This window comes from Harpegnathos saltator, unplaced genomic scaffold (genome assembly GCF_003227715.2).
Source record: "Harpegnathos saltator strain DR-91 unplaced genomic scaffold, Hsal_v8.6 scaffold233, whole genome shotgun sequence".
NCBI classification, from domain to species: Eukaryota; Metazoa; Arthropoda; class Insecta; order Hymenoptera; family Formicidae; genus Harpegnathos; species Harpegnathos saltator.
The window spans coordinates 83,348-106,613 of NW_020230021.1; the positions used below are offsets into that span (position 1 = coordinate 83,348).

The 23,266-nt window shown below is 39.1% G+C and overlaps 1 protein-coding gene across 1 annotated transcript; it reads right to left on the reverse strand.

Annotated features, from left to right (window-relative positions):
• Positions 1 to 9,430: 9,430 nt before the first annotated feature.
• Positions 9,431 to 10,887, reverse strand: LOC112588503 (tigger transposable element-derived protein 6-like). The gene is made up of 2 exons (XM_025298673.1): positions 9,884 to 10,887; positions 9,431 to 9,788 (listed from the first exon to the last, which is right to left on the reverse strand). The coding sequence occupies exons 1-2, from the start codon at positions 10,885 to 10,887 to the stop codon at positions 9,431 to 9,433; spliced, it is 1,362 nt and encodes a 453-aa protein (XP_025154458.1).
• Positions 10,888 to 23,266: the final 12,379 nt, after the last annotated feature.

Consider the following 23,266-nt stretch of genomic DNA (forward strand, 5'->3'; position numbering starts at 1 on the left):
AAGAATTAATTAATCTTGGAATATTGCGGCGAAATTATCAGTCAAGACGAAGCTGACAGCAGGGGAAAAGTATATGATAAATATATTGGGCGAGTGCAAAAGTTCGTGCGGAGTTTGTGAGTAAAAGTCACACAGTGATTAGGCAAATAAAAATCTTTATTCAATCAATGATATATTCTCCATCGTTTTCTATAATCTTTTCCCAACGTTCTGGCAGCATACGGATGCCTCGATCATAAAAACTGCGCGGTTTAGATTCGAAGAACGAAGAGACGTCGTTTTTTAAGGCCTCCAAAGAGTCAAAGTTTTTTCCATTTAAATAATTTTGCAATGACCGGAACAAGTGATAGTCAGATGGTGCGATATCAGGAGAATACGGTGGATGCGTTAAGACATCCCATTTCAGGCTCTTCAGTTTGCGCAGCGTCTTTTTCGAAACATGTGGTCTGGCGTTGTCGTGATGAAAGACGACTCCCTTGCGATTTGACAAAATCGGACGTTTCTCTTTTATTTCTCGATTCAGATTGGTTAATTGGCGACAGTACTTGTCCGAATCAATCGTTTCGCCAGCGGAGAGAAGCTCGAAATAGATTATGCCCTTGCAATCCCACCAAACAGAGAGCATCACCTTCATCGGGTGCAAACTGGCCTTTGGCATTGCGTCACCATGCTCACCTGATTGTTTCCATGTCCGTTTGCGCTGAACATTGTTGTAGAGGACCCATTTCTCATCGCCCGTCACTAGTCGATCCAAAAACGACTCGTTATTGAGCCGCCCGAGTAAAGAAACGGCTGCAGAAATTCGCTTGATTTTGTTCTTCTCGGTCAGCAAATGGGGCACCCATATATCGAGCTTCAAATCGAATCCAATCTTTTTTAAACGCCGAAAAGCGGTTGATCGGTCAACGTTTAGTGCTGTAGCAACTTCTTCTGTTGAAATTCGCGGATTATTGAGCACTAAAGTACGCAAAACATCGTCATCAATGTCAGAAGGTCGACCAGAGCGTGGCTCGTCTTCAAGGTTAAATTCTCCGCGCCGAAATTTAGCAAACCATTTTTCCACAGTTCGTTTAGCTGGTGCTTCATCCTGATAAACATCCTGAATGTTTTTTACGGCTGCGGCAACGTTTATTCCCTTCCGAAACTCGTAAAGCATAACATGCCGTAAATGCACCTTATCGATACTCATTTTTAAAGTGATATTTCTCGAAGCAGTTTGTACGAAAACAAATGATTTTTTTTTAATAACAGCTGAAGACGTCACCTTTCCAACGTTATATAATATGTAGATGGAAGTATTAATGACAACACTTTACGACGCTTATAACTCCATCTATTGAAACTCCGCACGAACTTTTGCACTCACCCAATATGTGTAGTTTCCTCTTTTAATCTTAACAATGGTAAGCAGAGATAGATATAGTGGTTAATTAAATGTTGAAAAATAATAAAAATTAAAAGTTTTTGGTCGTTTCAGATTTTGTTGTAGACGCGACACGGAAAGGGAATAAAATAAAGTTCGCTAATCACTCGATAAATCCAAATTGTTATGCGAAAGTGATGATTGTGAACGGTGATCATAGAATAGGTATTTTTGCTATAGGTATGTCGCTGTAATGTTTTGTTTAATTTATTAATTGCAAACAATTAAAATCATGCGATAATTTTCAGATATGGACCAATGGAATAATTAAAATTCGTCGGTATCGAGCAAGAAATGGAGTTTCTCTAATATATGTATATATATTATATGGACTTTTACACGTATGAATGGTGCATCAAGCGAATACATACAGATGAAATATTAGAAAGGAAATAAGCACTGCCTAATTTGTATGCTTCTCTATTTTTAATTAAATTTTACATTTTAATTTGTCTGCCCAATTTTGCAAAATTGTAATAATAGAGATTTTTTGCAGATGTAGGTAAAGGAACTTTTTGAAATATGTTCATTGGTACAGACAAGAGATTGGTACAGTGTACTGGTATAGACAAATGGTCTGTTCTTTGTAGCTGCGCTGCTGAACTGGTGCAATAAGCTAGAGTGAGAAAACTTATATTTGTCTCACTTTAACTTATTGCATCAGTTCAACAGTACAGCTACAAAGAACAGAGCATATGTTTCTACCATAGATATTTCTTTGGTCTCCCTGATGACAGAGGCCGGTTCTATTTATATAAATCTAGAAATGTTAATATTTACGATGTCTATAAGAGACTATAGCATTAACACGATGTAACTAGATTAACTTTTTAACTTAATTACATGCATTATTAATTTAAATTATTATAAAAAAATCCAAGTAATGTATCAAAACAGTATATATACAGCTCTACATTAAAAGATATAAACAAATGCCTACAACTGTACTAGAATATTAGTAATTGTTCTATATATATTATTAATATTTTTGTTCTGTAATAAAATATTTGTAATTGTAACTATATATATTCATTGTCGTTTATATACTCACATCGTTTTCTGATGCCATGCTTAAAATTAAGCCGTCAATCGAAAGTACTGATTGAAATAAAACGGGACGTCGCAAATTGCTAATAATCTCGTGGTTCCTAAACTATTCTTTGTATGTCGTTGAATCGTCTTTGTTTCTCTTGTTGAAAAAGGACATATATTGATTATCGATAAATGTAGTTAGATTTTCGAGGATAATCGATTTCTTGTAGCATGCGCGCAGCGCTATCAGATGGTCTGTTCTTTTCAGCTGCGTTGGTGGAGTAAGTTAAAGTTAAATTTTGGGTCTGTTCTTTATAGCTGAACTACTGAACTAAATGCAATAAGTTAAAATAAGACAACTATATTTTTTCTCATTCTAATTTATTGCACTAGTTCAGCAATGCAACTATAAAGAACAGACTATTTGTCTGTACCAGTGCACTGTACCAATCTCTTGTCCGTACCAATACAGTAGTGCAGCTAATAAAAACAGACTTTCTGATGTCGCTGTGCGCATACTACACGGAATCGATTATCCTCGAAAATCTAACTACATTTATCGATAATCAATATACGTCCTTTTCCAACAATTAAACGGCATTAAACAACGAATATATATAGTTACAATTACAAATATTTTCTTACGTAACAGAATATTAATAATATATAGAGCAATTACTAATATTTTAGTACAGTTGTACGCATTTGTTTATATCTTTTAATGTAGAGTGGTACTTTTAATATAGAGTTGTATATATACTGTTTTCGATATATTACTTGGATTTTTTGATAATAAATTAATAATGCATGTAATTTAATTAAGTTAATCTGGTTACATCATGTCAATGCTATTCTCTCTTATAAACAGCGTAGACATTAACAATTATAGATTTATAGATTTATATAAATTTATACATTTATAAATTTATATAAATAGAACTGGCTTCTGTCATCAGGGAGATCATAAAAATATCTATGGTAGGGACATAGCCTGCTGAGATCTGCTCTTTTCCTAAATAAGAGTAATAGAGATGAAAAGAGTAGAATGAAAAAAAGGAAACTCTTATATACGGTTCCACCCATCCCTATTGCCTGTTATTCCTACTATCCACCCATTAAGCGACTGGAAGAAAAGGACGATATCCTCAGCAGGTTATATCTGTACCATAGATATTGCCTATTATGACAGTGGCTTGTTTATTTAGATATAGTGAACATGTTTATGAGTAATAGCAAATAACTCAATAGATTATCTTTAAGTAACCATTCTTAAAAATTTTCAGGAACATGGTGAAGATTTATTGGCAGCAGCAGATCTATTAAAAAGAGCAGAGGTTATTGTAAAATAAAAGATGAAATTAAAAAATTACAATATAATGTAAAGGAAATGATGGCATCGCTGCCACCGCTGCCACCACTACTGCCGCTGCCGCCACCACAACCACCACCAAATTCGACACTATCAGAAGTTAAACCAGCAAAACCAGCAAAACAAAGTAAGTACTTACACAGTTGTCTGTCTCCTAAACTAGGTAGAAATATATCAATGATCTTTATAATGTTTACAGAAATTCTGAAAAGGTGGCAGCGAGGAGGAGGAAATTTATTCTATATTGGCCATGCTGGAGGGGACGCGGAAGAGGAGGCAGCAGAGGATACCCAGATAGCCAAACCTGTGCGAGCAGATTTCGAACAAAGCCTGCTCTCATAGTTTGATGGCAAATAGGCAACAAATTTAACGCAGAATCTGTTGTATCAAATTATGCCGCCAATCTGCGGTCAAATATGCGCCAGATCCTGTTGTCATTTGACGGCAGATTTGTAGCAAAAACCGCGCAAGACTTGCAGTAATTTGACGGCAGATTGGCGGCAGAAACTGAGCAAACTCTACGCGCAGACTCTACGTGTAGTTTGGCAGCAGGACCTGCGCGGTTTCTGCCGACAATCTGCTCGCACGGCCTGTCATACAGGTCCTGTCGACAAAACACGAGCCTAATGAGGAGACAGATGGCTATGGTTTTGATCTGGAGATCTGATCGAAATTGGCGTCAATCTGCGCGCATTCTGTTAGCATTTTGCTTACTGGGTACATATTCTCAGGCGGAAAAACTTTATATTCCAATTATAAATTATATATTTATAATATATATTATATTATAGTCTTTATGAAAAGTATATATTAACTTTTTGTATGTATTCTAATAAAAAACAATAAAATAAATAGCATTTTTTCTTTCTACTTTAGATCCTTATTTTTTTTTACTTTATGTGTTATGTACTTTTTTTATGTTACATTGTGTCAATTGCACATAATTAAATTGTTTTATATGCAATGCAAAAGTATGACAACATAGTTAAACAAATTTATAATTCCAGCGTTGCAGACTGACAGCTGAAGGATAACAACAAGTGAATTCAAATGCTCAATTTTCAATATCACAAGTCAGAATGTTTAAAAAATTGTCAATTAATGTTACTAAAAAAATTATCATTCGAACGTTGCTTTAATAGCATTTTTAGTCGATTAAAACAGTGACAACCTCCTGTAGATATCCTAACTTTGTGCTTCTTATGTAACAATACTACGCTGTGTGTATTCATTGTTTATTGAAAATCTTGCTATCATCATTACTAATTCTACAAAAAACTACTTGTTATTACTCTGGTAATTTTAAGTTAGTAATGGTGATTTTTCAATAAGTTGCAACATACAACATACTAAACTGGTACAACATGTACTTAGGAAGATGTATTCATGTCAGTTAACACTAAGTAACAGCTAGTTACATTCACGTTATAATTTCTTATTCAACAATGTAACTGTTACATAACACGTTTATATGTAACAGTTACATGCTGAGTGAGAAATTATAACGTTAACGTGAAATGTAATGATGTAAATCATTTTGTATTTATTGAATGTATTATTGTTTTTTTTATTACCGAAATTAAGATAGTTCAATAGAAAGATAGTTAGTATGTGTATTAAATGATCGGTGTAAACTATATTGAAGTCAATATAGGCCAATTGAAGAAAAATTTAATAAGCCACGTGTATAATACATATATTGCATTATGAATGTGGTGCATACTTATAAAATTGATACTTTTATGTAACGTTATACAAGTGGCTTATTAACTGTAAAACGCATTTATTTATAATTTGTCTAAATTATTTTATTATTGCAAGCAATTAGTCAGTTTCGTTATTCATTTTTTTTCTTCTGTCTGTATTCGCTATGATGTGTTCAGTATAAGTAAAAAAGAATTTTTTAATTATGGTACACTAGTGCAATAAGTTATAGCAAATACGGTTGTTTACATTAGTGCGCACTGAGGATGCATTGGGGGAGCGCATTATCAATCATAGATGAGATTTTACCGATCGCGATATTCTCTAGTCAAATGTACTAGAGCGCGTTGAGGGTGCGTTGGGGAGCGCACTAATAGATGGCCTCTCGATCGCGATGTTTACTAGTCAACTTTCGCTGTGTAGTAAACGTTAGAAGACAAGAAAAGGACGAAAAGGAAGAAAAGTAGCAAAAGATAACATTTTAGATTTAATTGAGGTATGTTTAACTGATTATTAAATATTTAGGAGTAATGAATTACTATAAACAGTATTGAATTGATATCCAGACAGCACCGGACATCCACTGGATGTACGTTTCACGTCCAGTTTATGTCCGTATGTCCGATTTACGTCCGTGGACATAAATTGGACGTAACAAGGATGTCCTTATTTGGACATCGGACTGAGATAAAGATAACGAATTACTGTTGTGAATGGATGAGTAACAATAACAAGTTACTTTTCAAAAGTAACTTTTCCACCTTTGTATGTTCATAATAAAATTGAAATGAAGTTCTTTACAGGATTATTTAGGTAATCACAAAGTAGATAGGTAAGTATATTTATATTTTTATATATATTTTTATGCTCATAATAAGACTAAAACGAAGTTCTTTGCAGGATTATTTAGGTAATCACAAAGTAGGTACCCAGATAGCCAAACCTGCTAAAAAAGATTTTGCGCAGAGTCTGTTAACAGGATCTGTTGACAGAAAGGTAACAGATTGTACGCAGAATTTGTTTAACAGATTCTGCTGGCAGAATGCGCGCAGAATTTGCTAACAAACTGACGCAGAATGCGCGCAGAGTCTGTCACAACAGGTTCTGAGGGCAGATTGGCGGCAGATTGCGCGTAGAGCCTGCCGACAGACTCTGACGGCAGATTGGCGGCAGATTGCGCGCAGATTCTGTCGTTTCGTAGGTTATAATTAAATAGCACATGTGTGCTTTTAAATGGATATTTAGGGGAGAGTTACCTAAGATGGGACGGTTTCTTATTTTGATATATATTTTGAAAAGTAATAATAATAAAAAAAAATTATTATAAGGCATTTAAACTTTATTAATGGTAACAGCAAATTTAAGTTAGATACTGGATCACAAATAAACAAAAAAAGTTAATTTTTCCATTTTAGAAAACAATTGCATATGTTCCATCTTAAGAAACCAGTCTCTTAAGATGGGACAAGGCGTAACCTAAGAAGGGACACTACCCTTCACATGTTGCACAGGTAAAATAGAGTTCATCCATCACACCACAACACTCGTGTGCCCACATTGAACACTCGTGACAGCTGTACCAATCTTCACCGCTCTCACTGTATTTTTCATTACAAACAATACATCTTGTAACGAGGAGTTTTACCCCCGTTACCATCGTGTGACGGTGACCACCGATCGTCACACTATCGCGAGAAATCATCGCTAAGCGCCCGGCAACACCTATGCCGCGGCAACCCGCCAGACCGCCGGAAAAAGCCGAATTCTGCGAAGCGGTCGGGGAAGATCGGTCCCCCCAGAAAGGGGTAATTCGCGGAAATCGCATGCGCGACTTTCCGGGAAATCGGGGGGAACTAATCCCCCGATTATCGGCCACCGATCGTCGAGAGGAATTTAGGGTATAAAACCCGCTCTCGACGAGAGATCGAGGCAGACCGTGAGAGACAGTGAGTCCACCAGATCAGCTACCAAAGAGAGCTCCAGCGAGAATCGTGAAGAGAAGTCGACGAGAAGGCAAGGCATCCGCCGGTGAGTAAAGCTTCCACACCGTACCAAACCACCGGGAACTTTTATAAGACCCGGCAGCCGAGCCTCGTCGGCCGATCAGGCATCGCGACTTTACCGTACTTGTCCGTCTGTGTCGGCAGCAGTTAGCCACCGGCACAGAATATCTCTAAGTCTCCGTTCGCGAATTTACCGTATTCGTCCGTCTGTGTCGGCAGCAGTTAGCCACCGACACAGAATAATTCTAAGTATCCGTTCGCGGATTTATACCGTATTCGTCCGTCTGTGTCGGCAGCAGTTAGCCACCGGCACAGAGTATCTCTAAGTCTCCGTTCGCGAATTTACCGTATTCGTCCGTCTGTGTCGGCAGCAGTTAGCCACCGACACAGAATAATTCTAAGTATCTGTTCGCGAGATTACCGTATTCGTCCGTCTGTATCGGCAGCAGTTAGCCACCGACACAGAATAATTATAAGTATCTGTTCGCGAGATTACCGTATTCGTCCGTCTGTGTCGGCAGCAGTTAGCCACCGGCACAGAATATTTCTAAATATCCGTTCGCGAATTTACCGTATTCGTCCGTCTGTGTCGGCAGCAGTTAGCCACCGACACAGAATAACTCTAAGTATCTGTTCGCGAGATTACCGTATTCGTCCGTCTGTGTCGGCAGCAGTTAGCCACCGGCACAGAATATTTCTAAGTATCCGTTCGCGGATTTATACGTGCTCGTCCGTCTGTGTCGGCAGCAGTTAGCCACCGGTACAGAATATTTCTAGGTATCTGTTCGCGGATTTATACGTGCTCGTCCGTCTGTGTCGGCGACCGTGGCCACCGACATCGAATATTTTCTAAGTTCCTGTGCGCGGATACCAGTGCTCGTTCGTCCGTGTCGGCAGCAGTTAGCCACCGACATAGAATAATTTCGAAGTTCTGTTCGTGAATATAAGTGCTCGTCCGTCTGTGTCGGCAGCAGTTAGCCACCGACACAGAATATTTCTAAGTATCTGTTCGCGGATTCATACGTGCTCGTCCGTCTGTGTCGGCAGCAGTTAGCCATCGGCACAGGATATTTCTAAGTATCTGTTCGCCGATTTACAAGTGTTCGTCCGTCTGCATCGGCGGCCGTTGGCCACCGACGTAGAATATTCCCGAAGCATCGGTTCGCGGAATTATCAGTGCTTGTCCGACTTTGTGTCCGCGGTAAGCTGCCGGAATAAACCACCTCCCGCTTATCCGAAAGAACAGCTGGCGTAAGTCGCCCTCAACAGGACTCGTGGCCGAGGACGTCGGACCGCCAAGAGGCCGCGGAACTTCCCCTCTGATCCCGCGGATAGGGGACCATCCTTGCGGCTACGCAGGAAGCACGGGCACTAAGGGACGGACATCGCCGACGCCACACCGGGCCAGCGAGCCGCCCACATACACTTATATATATATCTATTATATAGCATCGAACGTCTTTTAAATAAACGGGGCGCCTTGCGGGACGCACCCAACTTGTTAATACAGAAACGCTGAACACACATTTCTTCCAAGAAGCTACCTTGAATTAGCCCTTCACCCGAGTAACGCACCGACGTGGCGGCGAGCGAGGCGTCGCAGAAGCGGCGAGCCGGGCGCGACGGTGAGGCGACCGATCGCACCGAACCCCGCGGGCGTTACCGTTACAATCTTGTATCATCAACATTCGCGCTATCTCAACTAATGTTAATGGTCTTATTCTGATTGCTTCTTGACTTTCGGACGTATTATTTATCGTTTTCAACAACAATTGCTCTCTTAGCTTTCTTGGCGTTTTGCAGGGATTTCGTAGTGTGTGAGGCCTCCAATTTATTTTTATAAGGCGATTCTGTTAAAATGGTGGATTTTAATGATCTTTTAGAAAAAACCTTTTTTTCTTATTTTCTTGATATCGGAAGGGGACTGATATCAACTATTTTTACCTTTTTTGGCTTAGAGGTGCTTTGATTAGCTACCAAAGTTAATAACGGTAAATCACGATTATTTCTGTGCATCTGTAAATTTTGTTGTCCTGACGTTGAAGGGGTTGGATTCTCATATGGGTTCACTTTTAAGTTAGGAGACCTTTCGTTTTTCCTTTCTAAATCCCGGTTCTCAAACTCTGGATCTTCTGTGGTTTTTGAAGCAGCAAACTCCCACTCTTCGAATATATCGTTGTTAAAGGGCCATATCCCGATTTTCCGTTTATTGCAATCTGTACACTTGATGGTTTTGAGAACGCTTCTGCAACGGCACCTGCGATTTAATACAGTCCAAACGTACGACCGCAATGATTTTTTAACCAACGAGTAAGATACATATCGTAATAGGACATAAACGATTTAAAATACGAAACGTCTAATGGCTGCATTTTATGCGTACAGTGAGGCGGTAAAGATAATAAAATGACACCACTTTCGCGACAATAGTCAATAACGTTTAAACTTTTTGTATGCGAACTATGGCCATCTAAAACAATTAAAACTGGCTGCTCCTTAGACGGTCTGGTTTGGTTGACAAAATATTTAATAAACTGTAAAAACACATCACGATCCATCCAACCCTTATCTTGTGGAAAAGCGGGGCTACCACTGGGTGCATTGTTCATTAATTCAGGTTTTATTCGCTTTCTGGGGAATATAAAAGCTGGTGCCCAAAAATTACCGCTAGCACTCATTGATGCAACAAACGTCACATTAACTCCTCTTTCGACACTTGTCAATCCACCGACTTGCTTTTTGCCTCTTTCAGCAAGAATTTTCGGTAATTTTTGAACAGTTGTTACGCCAGTTTCATCGACGTTCCAAACTCGATCGGCAGTGAGTTTATATTTTTCATAAACAGCTTCGAGGTTTTTAAAAAAGACTTGAACTGCATGTTGGTTGAAGCCTGTAGCTCTAGCATAGGATGTTGCTTCTGGTTTTCTTAAGGAAACATTCCTATGTCTACTTAAAAATCCATATATCCATTTCTTAGATGCCATTCTAGTATTTTTATTAAAAGTAGTAGGAATATTATTGGCATGGGCAAAATCAAATGCCAGATGTCGAAGCTCTTTATAAGTGATCCCAAAAAAACGCTTTTCCATTTCAAAAATATATTCTATAATCTCGTTTTCCTGTTCATCAGATAATACTTTCCGGAATCGTCCAAGATATTTTTCATTTTCTGTCACAATTTTATTGCGGTTCTTCACTCTTCTTTGCAGTGTATTTTTTGGTATATTATACTGTTCTGCCGCCTGTCTTACAGATAACTCATTATCTCGGACTTTTTGTATTGCTTCTAGCATGTCTTGTACAGACCATTTTCCACGATCTGTTTTCCTTTTGTAATTGCGATCTGTTTGAGACATCTGCAACGAAATAAAAAGAAAAAATTAGGCTTTATATTTTGCATGAACAGTATCCCAAGATGGGACGTCCCAACTTAAGGGGGGAACCTGGTTTATAGGGTCAAGATTTTCGAATTTTTTTTTACTTAATCGATAGTTAAACTATTCAAGAATATATTCCCAAAGTTTCAGAGCCCAATTCAAAATATTTTAAAAGTTATAGAATACATGGTGAGTCAGCGTCACGCAAGTATACGAGCGCTCGGCCGGAGTGGGCCGCGCGCTCACCCGATACAGATACGTGCTATATGCCGGCACGATATTTGATTACACATTCCTATAGATTGTCACGTAGGTGTATGAGTGTATGCGTGTCTATGTGTGTGTACGTGTGTATAGTTTATAGTTTCAACGCATTAGTCTTGCTCTGATTCTCGACGAGTAAAGAGTTTCTATTTAGCGAAAGTCGTTTGACAGTTTTAAATATGTATCCAAAAGGCTCAAGAAGTACTTCGCAGCGCATTTCGAAACCGCCGAAAAGAAGATTTCGTGGCAACCAGCATTCCAAGAATGAAAGTGATAATTTAGACGAGAGCAACAGTGCGAAAAAATTAAGTACAGCGGGTACTGATAATATTATTGTGAATCCATTACATTATTATAGAACCATAGAAAAAGAAAAACTTATAAGTCCATTTTGACTTTGAATCCGTATGGCGAAGATTGCCCCGTAAAAAAAGTGAGTGCGTCGGCCACGTTCAGAAGTGGATGGGGACGCGGCTTCGAAATATAAAAAAAAGGAGAAGCTTGGCGGCAAGGAGAGATTGACCGATCTCGTCATAAAAAAAACCACTTACTATGGTTTAGCCATAAGACGAAATGTAGATTCTGTGGGTGATATGAAAAAAAGCATAATGGCAACACTCTATCACTATTGCTCGACCGATGAAAAACCGAAACATGGAAATTGCCCCGCAGGCGCCGACAGTTGGTGCGAGTGGCGCAAAGCTGAAGCCGCCGGTCAACTCGTAAACTATAAACATCCTGCTCCAGTTATAAAGCCTGATATTGAGAAACACCTTACTTCGATCTATGAAGATCTTTCCAATGAAGATCTTTTGACTAGATGTTTAGGCGGGCACACACAAAATTCCAACGAATCCTTCAATTCGACTGTGTGGCGTATCGCTCCCAAACACCTCAATTCGGGCTTTAAAATTGTTCAAATCGCTGCATATTTGGCTACTGGCATCTTTAATGAAGGCTACACTGCCATTTTATTAACAATGCAGTTATTAGAAATCAATATCGGCCAGCAATGCAAAATGTTCGCTGATAATTACGATGCGCAGCGAGTTACGAGAGGGGAGCGGCGCCGAAGCAGCACGACCAAGAAAGCTCGCACAGCTCGTAGACTGAAGCAAATGCAACGAAACGAGTTTTATGAAGAAGCTGAAGGCTTGCAGTATGGCCCTGGTATAGCTGATTAGCATAAGATTGCGATGAGTCTCCAATAAATGATATTTTTTTGTACCACAAACTTTAAACGCGTTTTTCTCGAAATATCATTTTCATACTTTCTTAAAATCTGCAGGAAAGATAGAGAAAAAACTAATTGATCAATCGACTTGATTCAAAGTGCGTTAGCTAGAGAATGAACAACCATTCTATGTGAACCTCAAACATTGGTAAAAACATTAATTTAAATAATTGTTATTGCATAAAAACGGAGGAAATTTTTTCTCAAAACTGTCATTTTTTTGTTCAAGTGCTAAAAAGTTTTGTATTTTATGGTTTTTTAACCATGTTGTTGGTTCACATAGAATAAAAATACATGAAAATTAATAATCTTTTTGGTTTTTTTGTTTCAGATCAAAATTGCAGGCTACATTTTTCCCGTAGTTTGGCAACTCGGTTGACAAGGCGCTCTGATTAGAGATGCACCATGGCGCCATTTTGCAATTATTTTACAATATAAAATTTTTTTTACATCTTCAAATAGGCAGTTAAATATTATAAAAGTTTTAGGAACCTGAACTGCATCATTGTCAATAAAAAAAATTCATAAAAATTTCCTTTTTTAACCTCTTAAACCAGGTTCCCCCTTTAAGAGTCTTTATTGTGTCCCATCTTGGGTAACATGTACAATTTTTGTAGAAAACCTAACCTATATTCACAGGAAATTTTAATGGCAAAAACTTTGGGTAAATATTCATTGACTTGAACTAGTATTTCACCCTACTGCAATAAACTTATATAGTCACTTACCGTAAACAGGACATTCACTCTAACCACCAAATATTTTAAGAAAATCAAATAAACAAATACCAAGTGCTCTGGACGCTGCAATGATTATACTAAACATTAGCGACTCCCTACAAGCAATTACAGCTATGAGAGCTTTTACGTGTTTGAAGCAGATGGCGCCACCCCTCACGTAATTCGTAAAAATAAATGTGTCCCATCTTGGCGACCGTTCCATCTTGGGTAACTCTTCCCTAATCCTAATATTATCCTCCCAAACAGCATACATATTTACGAAATGTTTAAGAAATATAGACTTTACATATTTTATTAATATTCTAATGTCCGAGATCTTCAGGTATGGAAAGGATTATGATAAATATTTTTCATAAATATGTTTATACAAAGAATTTTGATTTATACAAGATTAATGAAAAATATTCATTAATATTTTTAGATATTTATCATAATCTTTTCCATATCTGAAAATCTCGGACATTAGAATATTTATAAAATATGTAACATCTATATTTCTGAAATATTTTGTAAATATTGTGTGCTGTCGGAGCTATACCTGTACTTTATTTTGTTGGTGCTTTTTTATAAGAAACAAATAATACAACTTGAAGTAAACATTTTTATTCATTCCCAGATAGCCAAACCTGCGCGAGCAGATTTCGAATAAAGCCTGCTATCATAGTTTGATGGCAAATAGGCAACAAATTTAACGCAGAATCTGTTATATCAAATTATGCCGCCAATCTGCGGCCAAATATGCTGCGTCAAATCCTGTTGTCAGATATTTGACGGCAGATTTGTAGCAAAAACCGCGCATGACTTGCAGTAATTTGACGGCAGATTGACGGCAGAAACTGAGCAAACTCTACGCGCAGACTCTACGTGTAGTTTGACAGCAGGACCTGCGCGGTTTCTGCCGACAATCTGCTCGCACGGCCTGTCATACAGATCCTGTCGACAAAACACGAGCCTAATGAGGACACAGATGGCTATAGTTTTGATCTGGAGATCTGATCGAAATTGGCGTCAATCTGCGCGCATTCTGTTAGCATTTTGCTTGGTTACATGGGTTACATTCAGTACAGTTGGTAGCACTCGTGGTCACTTGGTTGATGAATTTAATATACAATCGTTAATGATTTAATTCCTGGTTTATAATTGCTAAGTAGTTAGTTGCTGTATTGCTATATGATAGGTTCCCAATTTATTTCTTTGCTTATTTCAAACAACAGTGTAGTATCATAGGGAAATCAACTGCTCCATCTTTTGAAATTACCACGCCTCCCAAATTCCATGCTATTTCTTCTGGCAGTAAAATCAGCAGCAGTTTGCTGTCGTTATTTGCTTTATCCGACTGCTCAGTATCATCCAATTTATCATCAGACATCTTAGAATTGTGTAGTCCGTTTGATATATTCAAGTTTGCTAATAGTTCTAGATTATTTTTATATTTTACACCCAGTGCATTCACTAGATTATCAATTAACTTACTCTCTTCTGAGTTATTTTCCGCTTTTATTAATAAGCTGCAATAGTGAATTATATTAATGTAGACATGTTACAAAAAACTGAGAATATAATATTATTTATTTATAATATCGTTATAAAAAATGAATACTGGCTGTAATATGTTGGTCACTGATAAACTGATACTGTTACTCACTGCTTTTATTACTCCTATATAAATAATAAAATTATAAAGCAATAGTAATTTGTTACTCACCAATTTATTACCAAACCAATATATTAATTTCTTGTACGAATAATTTATCCACGTATATATGTATACTTTTTATTTATTTTTATGACACCAGTTTTCTTACCTTGTCATTATAATAATTTTTTATTATTTTGATTTTAATTACATATCACAATGTATTTTACACATATAAATTTATCAAAATTATTATTATTGTATACAGCGAGCACGTATATGTCCAAACACACTTGTCAAAATACGCACATGTCAATACTTACGTCAAAAATTTTTCGGCTAACCAACGTATTACTACTTAGTATTCAGTGTTACTAATTAACAGAACGTTTATTTGTCTTACCTAGAAGTTTTCGTTAGTGTCAACGTTATCCTCTTCCCTTTTTATGGGAATTGTTGCCTCACCTACACAAGAAGAATATCGGATAGCTCATGTAAAATTGAGGAATGTACCACAGCCATTTGAAGGAGCAGTCGACTGCTTTGACGTTTGTGAACATGTTAGGTCCAAAAAAACATGAACAAGCATTTGTTAATCAATTATCATGGAATGCATTCGTTACATATATAAGCTGTGAATATATTAATATTTTAATATATGTTATTTAATTTTTTCAACAATTTCATAGAAAAATACCTGCCTCCAAGGTCCTATAAACAGCGCTGCCTTTCTACAGGCTTGACTTACAACACTTGTACAATTATGAAGTTCTCGTTTAATGTTGGCACACAATGCTTCATTAAGGATTTTAAATTATGAAAATTATCAAAAAATTGTAAGGAATTGACACGAATCATCAAGTACAAAGTAGTACTGTATCTGGAAATGGAAAAGCCGGCGCGGCGAGGATATTCACCTCCCAGAACACTATGTATGGCAAGATAATAGATTAATTGGCTGGCAGTGACAAGCAGAGTTGTGGAAGTGGTGAATCGTTGGGTCTCGAACTCGGCGGAGACACTTTGACCACGGACTGCGGCATCGTTGGCGTTAATACTGAGTCCTTCACTACGTACCTGATATTGCAGGAGGGCGTTTTATATATTCTATTAGGCAATGACACATTGCATTAGGAAAATTCGTCATATAAAAAATAATATCTGTAATATACTAAAAATTGGAAGTCCCACATGTTATAAAACGAAATATTCCATAAAATAACTATAAAACCAAGTGTAATTTGTATATATTAAAATCAAACAATTTTAATTTTATTCATAAAAAAAATATTTAATATTAATAATTTCAATAATTACAATTTTTACATTTATTATTATCCTACAATTAGTTACTTAGTCACTTTTAAATTTTAATCATAACATTGTTCTTATTTACAGCTTTTTCCATTCCATTCTGTAAAGATTCGTCATTCTGACATCTAATTACCTGTACATCTTAAAAGAGCGAAATCTAATATCGCATTTCCTACAATTTTTCTCCGACTCTTCGTTGAGAGAACCATTGGATGCGATGCTTTTACCAGTGGCTGACTTGCTGATCGAGGGTCGAATATACCTTCTTCATGCTTGCTGGATTTGTCGTTGTCCTTATAGTTTGCCGCGGCCTCCTCTAGACGCGATCGATATACTTCCAACATGCTCACCGAGCTAAAGCGTATGTAAGGTAGACAGATCAATTATATATTGACGTCGTATGCGGTGAGGTATAATGTATTGTATAGTGACAAACAAATGAAAATACAATAATGAAATATTTAATATTCACAATATTAATAATATTAAGTTATATTTAATATATATAATTAATATCTATAATTATATATATTAAGTTATATATAATATCTATAATTAATATCTATAATTTAATATCGATAAAGATATATTTTAGATGTCTCTTATACATACGAGGGTGGTCCGATAAGTACTTAGCCTACAAAAGAAAAACGAAAATTTTGGAAAAGTGGTGATTTATTTCTCAACATAGTCTCCTTTTAGCTCGATACACTTGACCCAGAGATGCTCCAACTTCTTTAACCCGTCTGAAAAATACGTTTTCTCGAGGTCTGCAAAGTAGGCCTCCGTGGCGGCGATGACCTCCTCATTCGACTCAAATTTCTGCCCGGCGAGTGACTTTTTCAAGTTTGGAAATAAAAAGAAGTCGCACGGGGCCAAATCTGGAGAATACGGTGGGTGAGGCAGCAGTTCGTAGCCCAATTCGACCAATTTGACCGTGGCGAGGGCGGAGGTATGAGCCGGTGCGTTGTCATGGTGGAAGAGCACTTTTTTCTTCGCCAAATGGGGCCGTTTTTTCTGCAATTCGGCGTCGAATCGGCCCAATAATTCGGCATAGTACAGCCCTGTGTACCGTTTTGCCCTTCTCCAGGTAGTCCATGTAGATCACACCTTGTGAATCCCAGAAAACGGTGCCATCACCTTTTCGGCCGATAGAACAATCTTCGCCTTCTTCGGAGCACGTTCGCCGGGTGAAGTCCACTGTTTCGACTGTTCCTTGGTCTCTGGTGTGTACCAGTGGATCCATGTTTCGTCGACGGTCACGAAACGACGCAGAAACTCCTTCGGATTGCGCTTAAACAGCGTCAAACACTGCTCTGAAGTGGTCTCACGGTTGCGCTTGTTGTCCGGAGTGAGCAAACGCGGCACCCATCGCGCCGACAGCTTTCTCATGCCCAGAATTTCATGCAGGATATGACCCACGCGGTCTTTTGAGATGCCTACTGTCTCAGCTATCTCGCACACCTTCAATCGGCGGTCTGCCAATACGAGATCGTGGATTTTTGTCATGTTATCCTCCGTGGTAGCCGTTTCGGGGCACCTGGGCGTGGCTCATCAAAAACCGACGTGCGACCACGTTGAAACTCGTTAAACCAATTTTTCACGGTCGCCATCGAAGGAGAAGAGTCACCGTACACAGCATCCAAGCGCTCTTTGATTTCGCTGCGCGATTTCCCTTCCAAAAACAAGAATCGAATCACCGACCGATATTGCTCTTTTTCCATTTTTCTAAAATCCGCGGACACGCCCGCTTCCACACGCGGTCAAAACAAAACTACGAGTCCGATTCGGCTGAAATTTCGACAGTAGCCGTCTACGAGAATGTACTACACGATAGTAAATTTCTCTTGCGATAGTGGCGCCATCGGGCGGTGAGGCTAAGTACTTATCGGACTGCCCTCGTACATGTTTACTGGGTTTCACTGCCTCTCCTATCAATAAAAGAAGTTGTACCATATAGACCAATGTCTCTGGCACGTTCAATTGGCTTTCCGTGATACAAAAATCAACAGGTGCTATCGTTTCCATACCACCTTGCGGTAGACAGCTACCGCATGGTTGGCATGTTTATTTTATAGTGGTTTTCCCAGTAGGCGTAATCCACTCTCATCATTTATTCAAGACTGTTCAAGACTGAATATTTAAAAACTCGACATTACAAAACTCTAAATTACTTAACTATATGTGATTGTTGCTATGATATATGTACTACTTTCTAAACAGATTCTCATCACTATTCTCATCACTATTGCTATCATCCGTTATAATATGATTCTAAAAGGGCATTTTAAAACATTTACTTTTAACCTCGTTCACTTTAATGTTAATAACATCACAGCATAAGTTGCTACATTTAAAATTTTCAACAGATGAAGATGGCACGCCAATATCGTAAAAATTTTCTACTTTCAAAAATTTTCTAACTTCCAAATAATAGAAGGAATTACGTTAAAAAATATTAAACACAATACATATTGATCCATTCTCTAACATGCAGCAATGGTCGCGTATATCTAAACTCAAAACTATTTTGTTGAATTGAATCTTACGATTTGAGGAAAAACAGCACCATTATTGAGCGGCATGGATACGCGAATAGATGAATCAATTTCCTGATTATAATTTTTCCCATGAATTTGTTTTTCCCTCATTCGGTTGAAAAATTGTTGAAGCGGCAGGCCTGGTTTTCTACAATACTTCCTAAAAATGGACATGTTGCTTTCATATGGAAAAGCAGAATAAGAATCTAAACTTCCTAACTGTCGGACATCATTGATAAGATGGAGAAGACCATGTACGTTATAAGAATTAAAAGTTGCGCCATACAGATTATCACAACGAAGAACAAATTTTTGCGGTGCAAGTTCTGCAAAATGGAGAAGTTGTCTGGACTTTGAAACCAGAACTCTGATAGCACAGTGCAATAATAAGAAATGCTTATAAAATGTTTCACCTAACAAACCATACATTATAACTGAACCTGTATAAAGCAGAAATTGTCTAAATTCTGTTGCTTTATATTTTGAATAAACATCAATAGATCTGGGACGTCTAGCAAAGTCAGAAGGACAATATTGCTGAAGAATATGTAATCTATGACATATTACACTAATAGATCTTCCTAACAGTTTTGATGCCCGTGAAAATCTTCCGGAAATCCATGCCGACAATAGTTTTTTGACAATACCTAAACACACTAAATGCATATATTCAAAAGGCACTTGCGAAACTATTCCTATGGGAAGCAATGATAATGGGCTTTCCCCTTTATGATGATCTTCATCTAAAATTCTAACATATTCTTCATCTGTTCTTAGAGAATGATTTATTCCGTTGAAAACATAATGACCTTTGCATAGTGTTCCAGAAACTTTGCACTTTGAGCATGGTTTACTAGACATGTGACCACGATGATTTAGAATGAAAGCTCGAGTCGGAGCATCAGCTATGAAACATCTTAATCGTACTGCAATTTTTTTGCCATTAAAGTTCATGCCTCCATTGCATAAAATTGTTAAGAGATCTTTAATGAATGCTGCGAAGAAACTATTTGCATTACAGGGTTTTCTTATACCTTTATATATGCCGACAATTATAGGTTTAGCCTGCTGTATATTTGACATCCTACATTGAATAGGCCACAGATGAATAGTGCCTGCTTTATCTAATGCACACCCATCTGTATGAAAATCTAATTGACTTTCCGAAAAAGTAGGTGCACATTTAATATTTGAAAGGTATTCAATTAAACTTGCTTCTAAATCAAAGTGAATGTATTCTCCTGGCTCGATTTTTGTAACAATAGCACTATTGCGTGATGTACTGACTAGTATTCTAACATCTTTCGGTAAGTTAGAAAAACAATGATGTGTTCTAAGAACAGATAGCAAACTATTACCTTGTACGTGAGCCAAATTGTTGTCAACAAAACAGGATGCTAGATGTTCGCGAAAGGATGGTTGGCAGAAATTATCTGAAAATATTGCACTGACTTCAGAAGCACACGAAGACGAGGAAGAAAAAAATTCATCAATAATCACATGTCTATCGTGCACAATATCGCAATTATATCTTAGAATATTATTAGAATTACATCCCGGATTAGTTAAATCAAGAAAATTTTGCAAATTAAAATCAACAGTATTTTGCAAGTTACAATTATTAGAGGAACTACACCCCGGAATAGCTAAGTCGATTATATCTTCTACATTAGAACTATTCGAATTTCTATCGACAATGCTGCAAGTTGTAGAATTTTGCAACTTTAAATATTTTCTTACTTCCAACATAGTTCTACTTCGTTGTTTAACAGACAACTTACGCAGTGGTTTTCGCGACACTGATATTTTAATATTATATTTGTCCATACTTACGTGTTTAGGGCACATATCCTCCGTGACTGCACTAATAAATTCTTAATTTCCGTAAAACTCGTCAAATCCACCAAGCACAATAGTGAAACAGATAACACACACTTTAGCTACTGACAGATTAAGCTGGAAACACTTCGGCATATGGTCTGTTCTTTGTTGCTGCACTGCTGAACTGGTGCAATAAGTTAAAGTGAGAAAACATATATTTATCTCATTTTAACTTATTGCACCAGTTCAGCAGTGCAGCTACAAAGAACAGACGAATAGAAGAATGGGTGCATTTAGTGGTTACGTTCAGCCAGTACTACAACTTCTTAGGCCCCTTGCACAATGCCAGGCAACAAGTAATAAGAATAAAAATAAACCAATCACAATCGACTATTACAAGAATAATCTATTGTGATTGGTCTATTTTTTATTCTTAGTGCCTGTTGACTGGCATTGTGCAAGGGGCTTTACTGAGTGCTTCAGTTCGTGCGCATGTGTAAGCGACTTCTCAGCCAATGAAAAGTCTCGATTGAAAGTAAGGTTACATGAAGATCGAAATATCGGAACGGAACAGTCATGAAACAAAGATTGAACCAATCAGAATAATTCCTAATTATTCTGATATATTTTGATTAGTGTATCTCTGTCCCCTTACTGTTCCATTCCGCTATTTCGATTTCTGTATCGTACCCTCATACACACGTAATATCCGTATGAAAAAAATGTTCACGGCAGCCAATGGGTGCATTCAGTACTACAATCGCTCACTGAGCTTTTACATTTGATTGGTATATTCCTGTGAGGGTCGAGGGGACTCCCGCTCGACTCGGCCTTTCAACTCCGCACAGCAAGGAATGAGAGATAAATTTGGAGGTGCGGCACCCGTGCCCTGGTTGATTGTGTTCTCCTCGCGGCGCTCGAGGACTGACCTCGAGGGCCCTCAATGAGACGACTCGAAAGACAGAAAAATATTAACTTTATTGCTTACAATTGGCCCCTCGCACGGGGCGTGCGCGCTCGAGAACAGTGCGACGCGATTTCCGCTCGCCGTCGGCAAACTGCCGTCGGTCCACGTGTCTCGGCCGTTCACACTCGTACTAAAAGTGGTTGGGCGCCAGGTACAGCGGGCTGCACCGATCACCAACACGAAACGGAACACCACCAAAGGGCCGAGACACGCGAATTCGACGGGACCGGTAGCTCCTCGGTATTTTAAGTCGGTAGACGGGAGGGTTCGATCGGGAATCCGGGACGCAGTCGGGAAAACACAAGAATAGTAATGCGCGTTTGATTATCTCACTTTTTATTCTTTCGGGAATCGGAACGGTCCGACCCCTCGATACGGTAAACTCCGTTAGGTGTTCTCGCGAATTCGAGCCTGGCTCTACGCCGACAAATGAGTCGAGACACGGGACGCAGGGGACACCGAAATAATAAATCAGGTGGACGGTCTTACAAATTCGGGAACCTCCTGGCGGCGTGGTCCTTCGACCTCCTTCCTCTGCTAGCTCCTCCGCGGTTCAGCTACCAACGGCAACCTTTCGTGAGCGCGGCACAAACGTCGGTCTCGATAGCGGTACAACGATAATAATTTTTCCAGTGATATTCGATAGATCCTTAGTCGTCGACAGCGAACTGGCTTGCGAAGAGGTAAGAGAGCGAGAAAACGGGAGTTTGCTCTTTTATTCTCTCCTAAGAAAAAGTGTCGCTTTTTTCCTTATTGTTGTGTCTCGCGACACGTCTCTCCCCGTTCCTCGTTGCCTCTCCCCATCCGGGAATCCTTCCGCGGATCCTTGTTGTCGATCCGCGGAACGGGACTCCGTCTCTCTCTTGCGTGTTCTCTCTCTCGCTCGCACTCCAGAGGCCCGTTCGCCTAGGCCGGCTTTGTCTCGCCTGCGATCACGCTGCTAGCACGGGAGCGACAATAGCTTTGCGCGATATTCCTACGGGCCTGTGGACAACGGTAACGGCAGCGAGAATCCTTTAAGGCGATACCGGAATTGGTAATATAGAAGGTGGAGCATTCACCTGAGGTGGCGGTTCGGTTGATGGGTGACGTCCTCTTCTTTCCTCTGGTCCCTCCGGTCTTGATGGGCGCCACAGGAGGTCCAGGGGCACAGAGCTCGGGGACGCGAGACCGTTCCACCTGCGCGCTCCTATCCCTAATACTAATTAATACGGGGGGACAATGCGGCTTCCCTCCCCCCGCAATTTGTGCGCTCTACTCTTCTTCCCCTTCCCCCCCGCAATTCTCGCGTAAAGACCGAGGGTTCGCATTGTGACGGGCGCCTTCCCGGCTGCCACGTCACAACTCCCCACTCCCCGAGGAAGACCTGAAAGGTCTTGCGCACGCTGCCCACGCCGCTGACCATCCACATGTTTCACTTCCGGTCCCTCGCGTAAGTCTCGGTACGGCAAATTGATGAAGGAATCGGGAACCGCCGGCAGGGTCCTTCATGCCCTCCGGGGGCACAAAAAAGAAGAAAAGGGAGGGGAAGGAAAGAGAATTGGCGTCACGGCTTGTACCATTTCCTCTTTATTAAACAAAAATCAAAAAACTTTTCCTCAAGCCCCAACAAAAAAAGGAAGAAGAAAAAAAAACCCGACACAAAAGAAAATCCTAATATATAAGGCTCTTCGCTCTCCTCGGGAGCGGTACGCGAGAACGGTAGTTTACGGCCGGGCGGCCCCCTAGCCGCTTCGTCGCCACTCCTCCCGGCAACGCGGACAGTCCCGAAGGGTGGTCCCTCGCTCCCCGCACCGGTAGCAGAACTCGACGACCCGGCCCTGAGGGCATGCCGAATACCGG

Coding starts and splice junctions, on each gene's coding strand:
- LOC112588503 (XM_025298673.1), bottom strand. CDS start 10,887: ATGTCTCAAACAGATCGCAATTACAAAAGGAAAACAGATCGTGGAAAA. Junction 9,789..9,883: donor ATGCAGCCATTAGACGTTTC/GTATTTTAAATC, acceptor ATTAAATCGCAG/GTGCCGTTGCAGAAGCGTTC.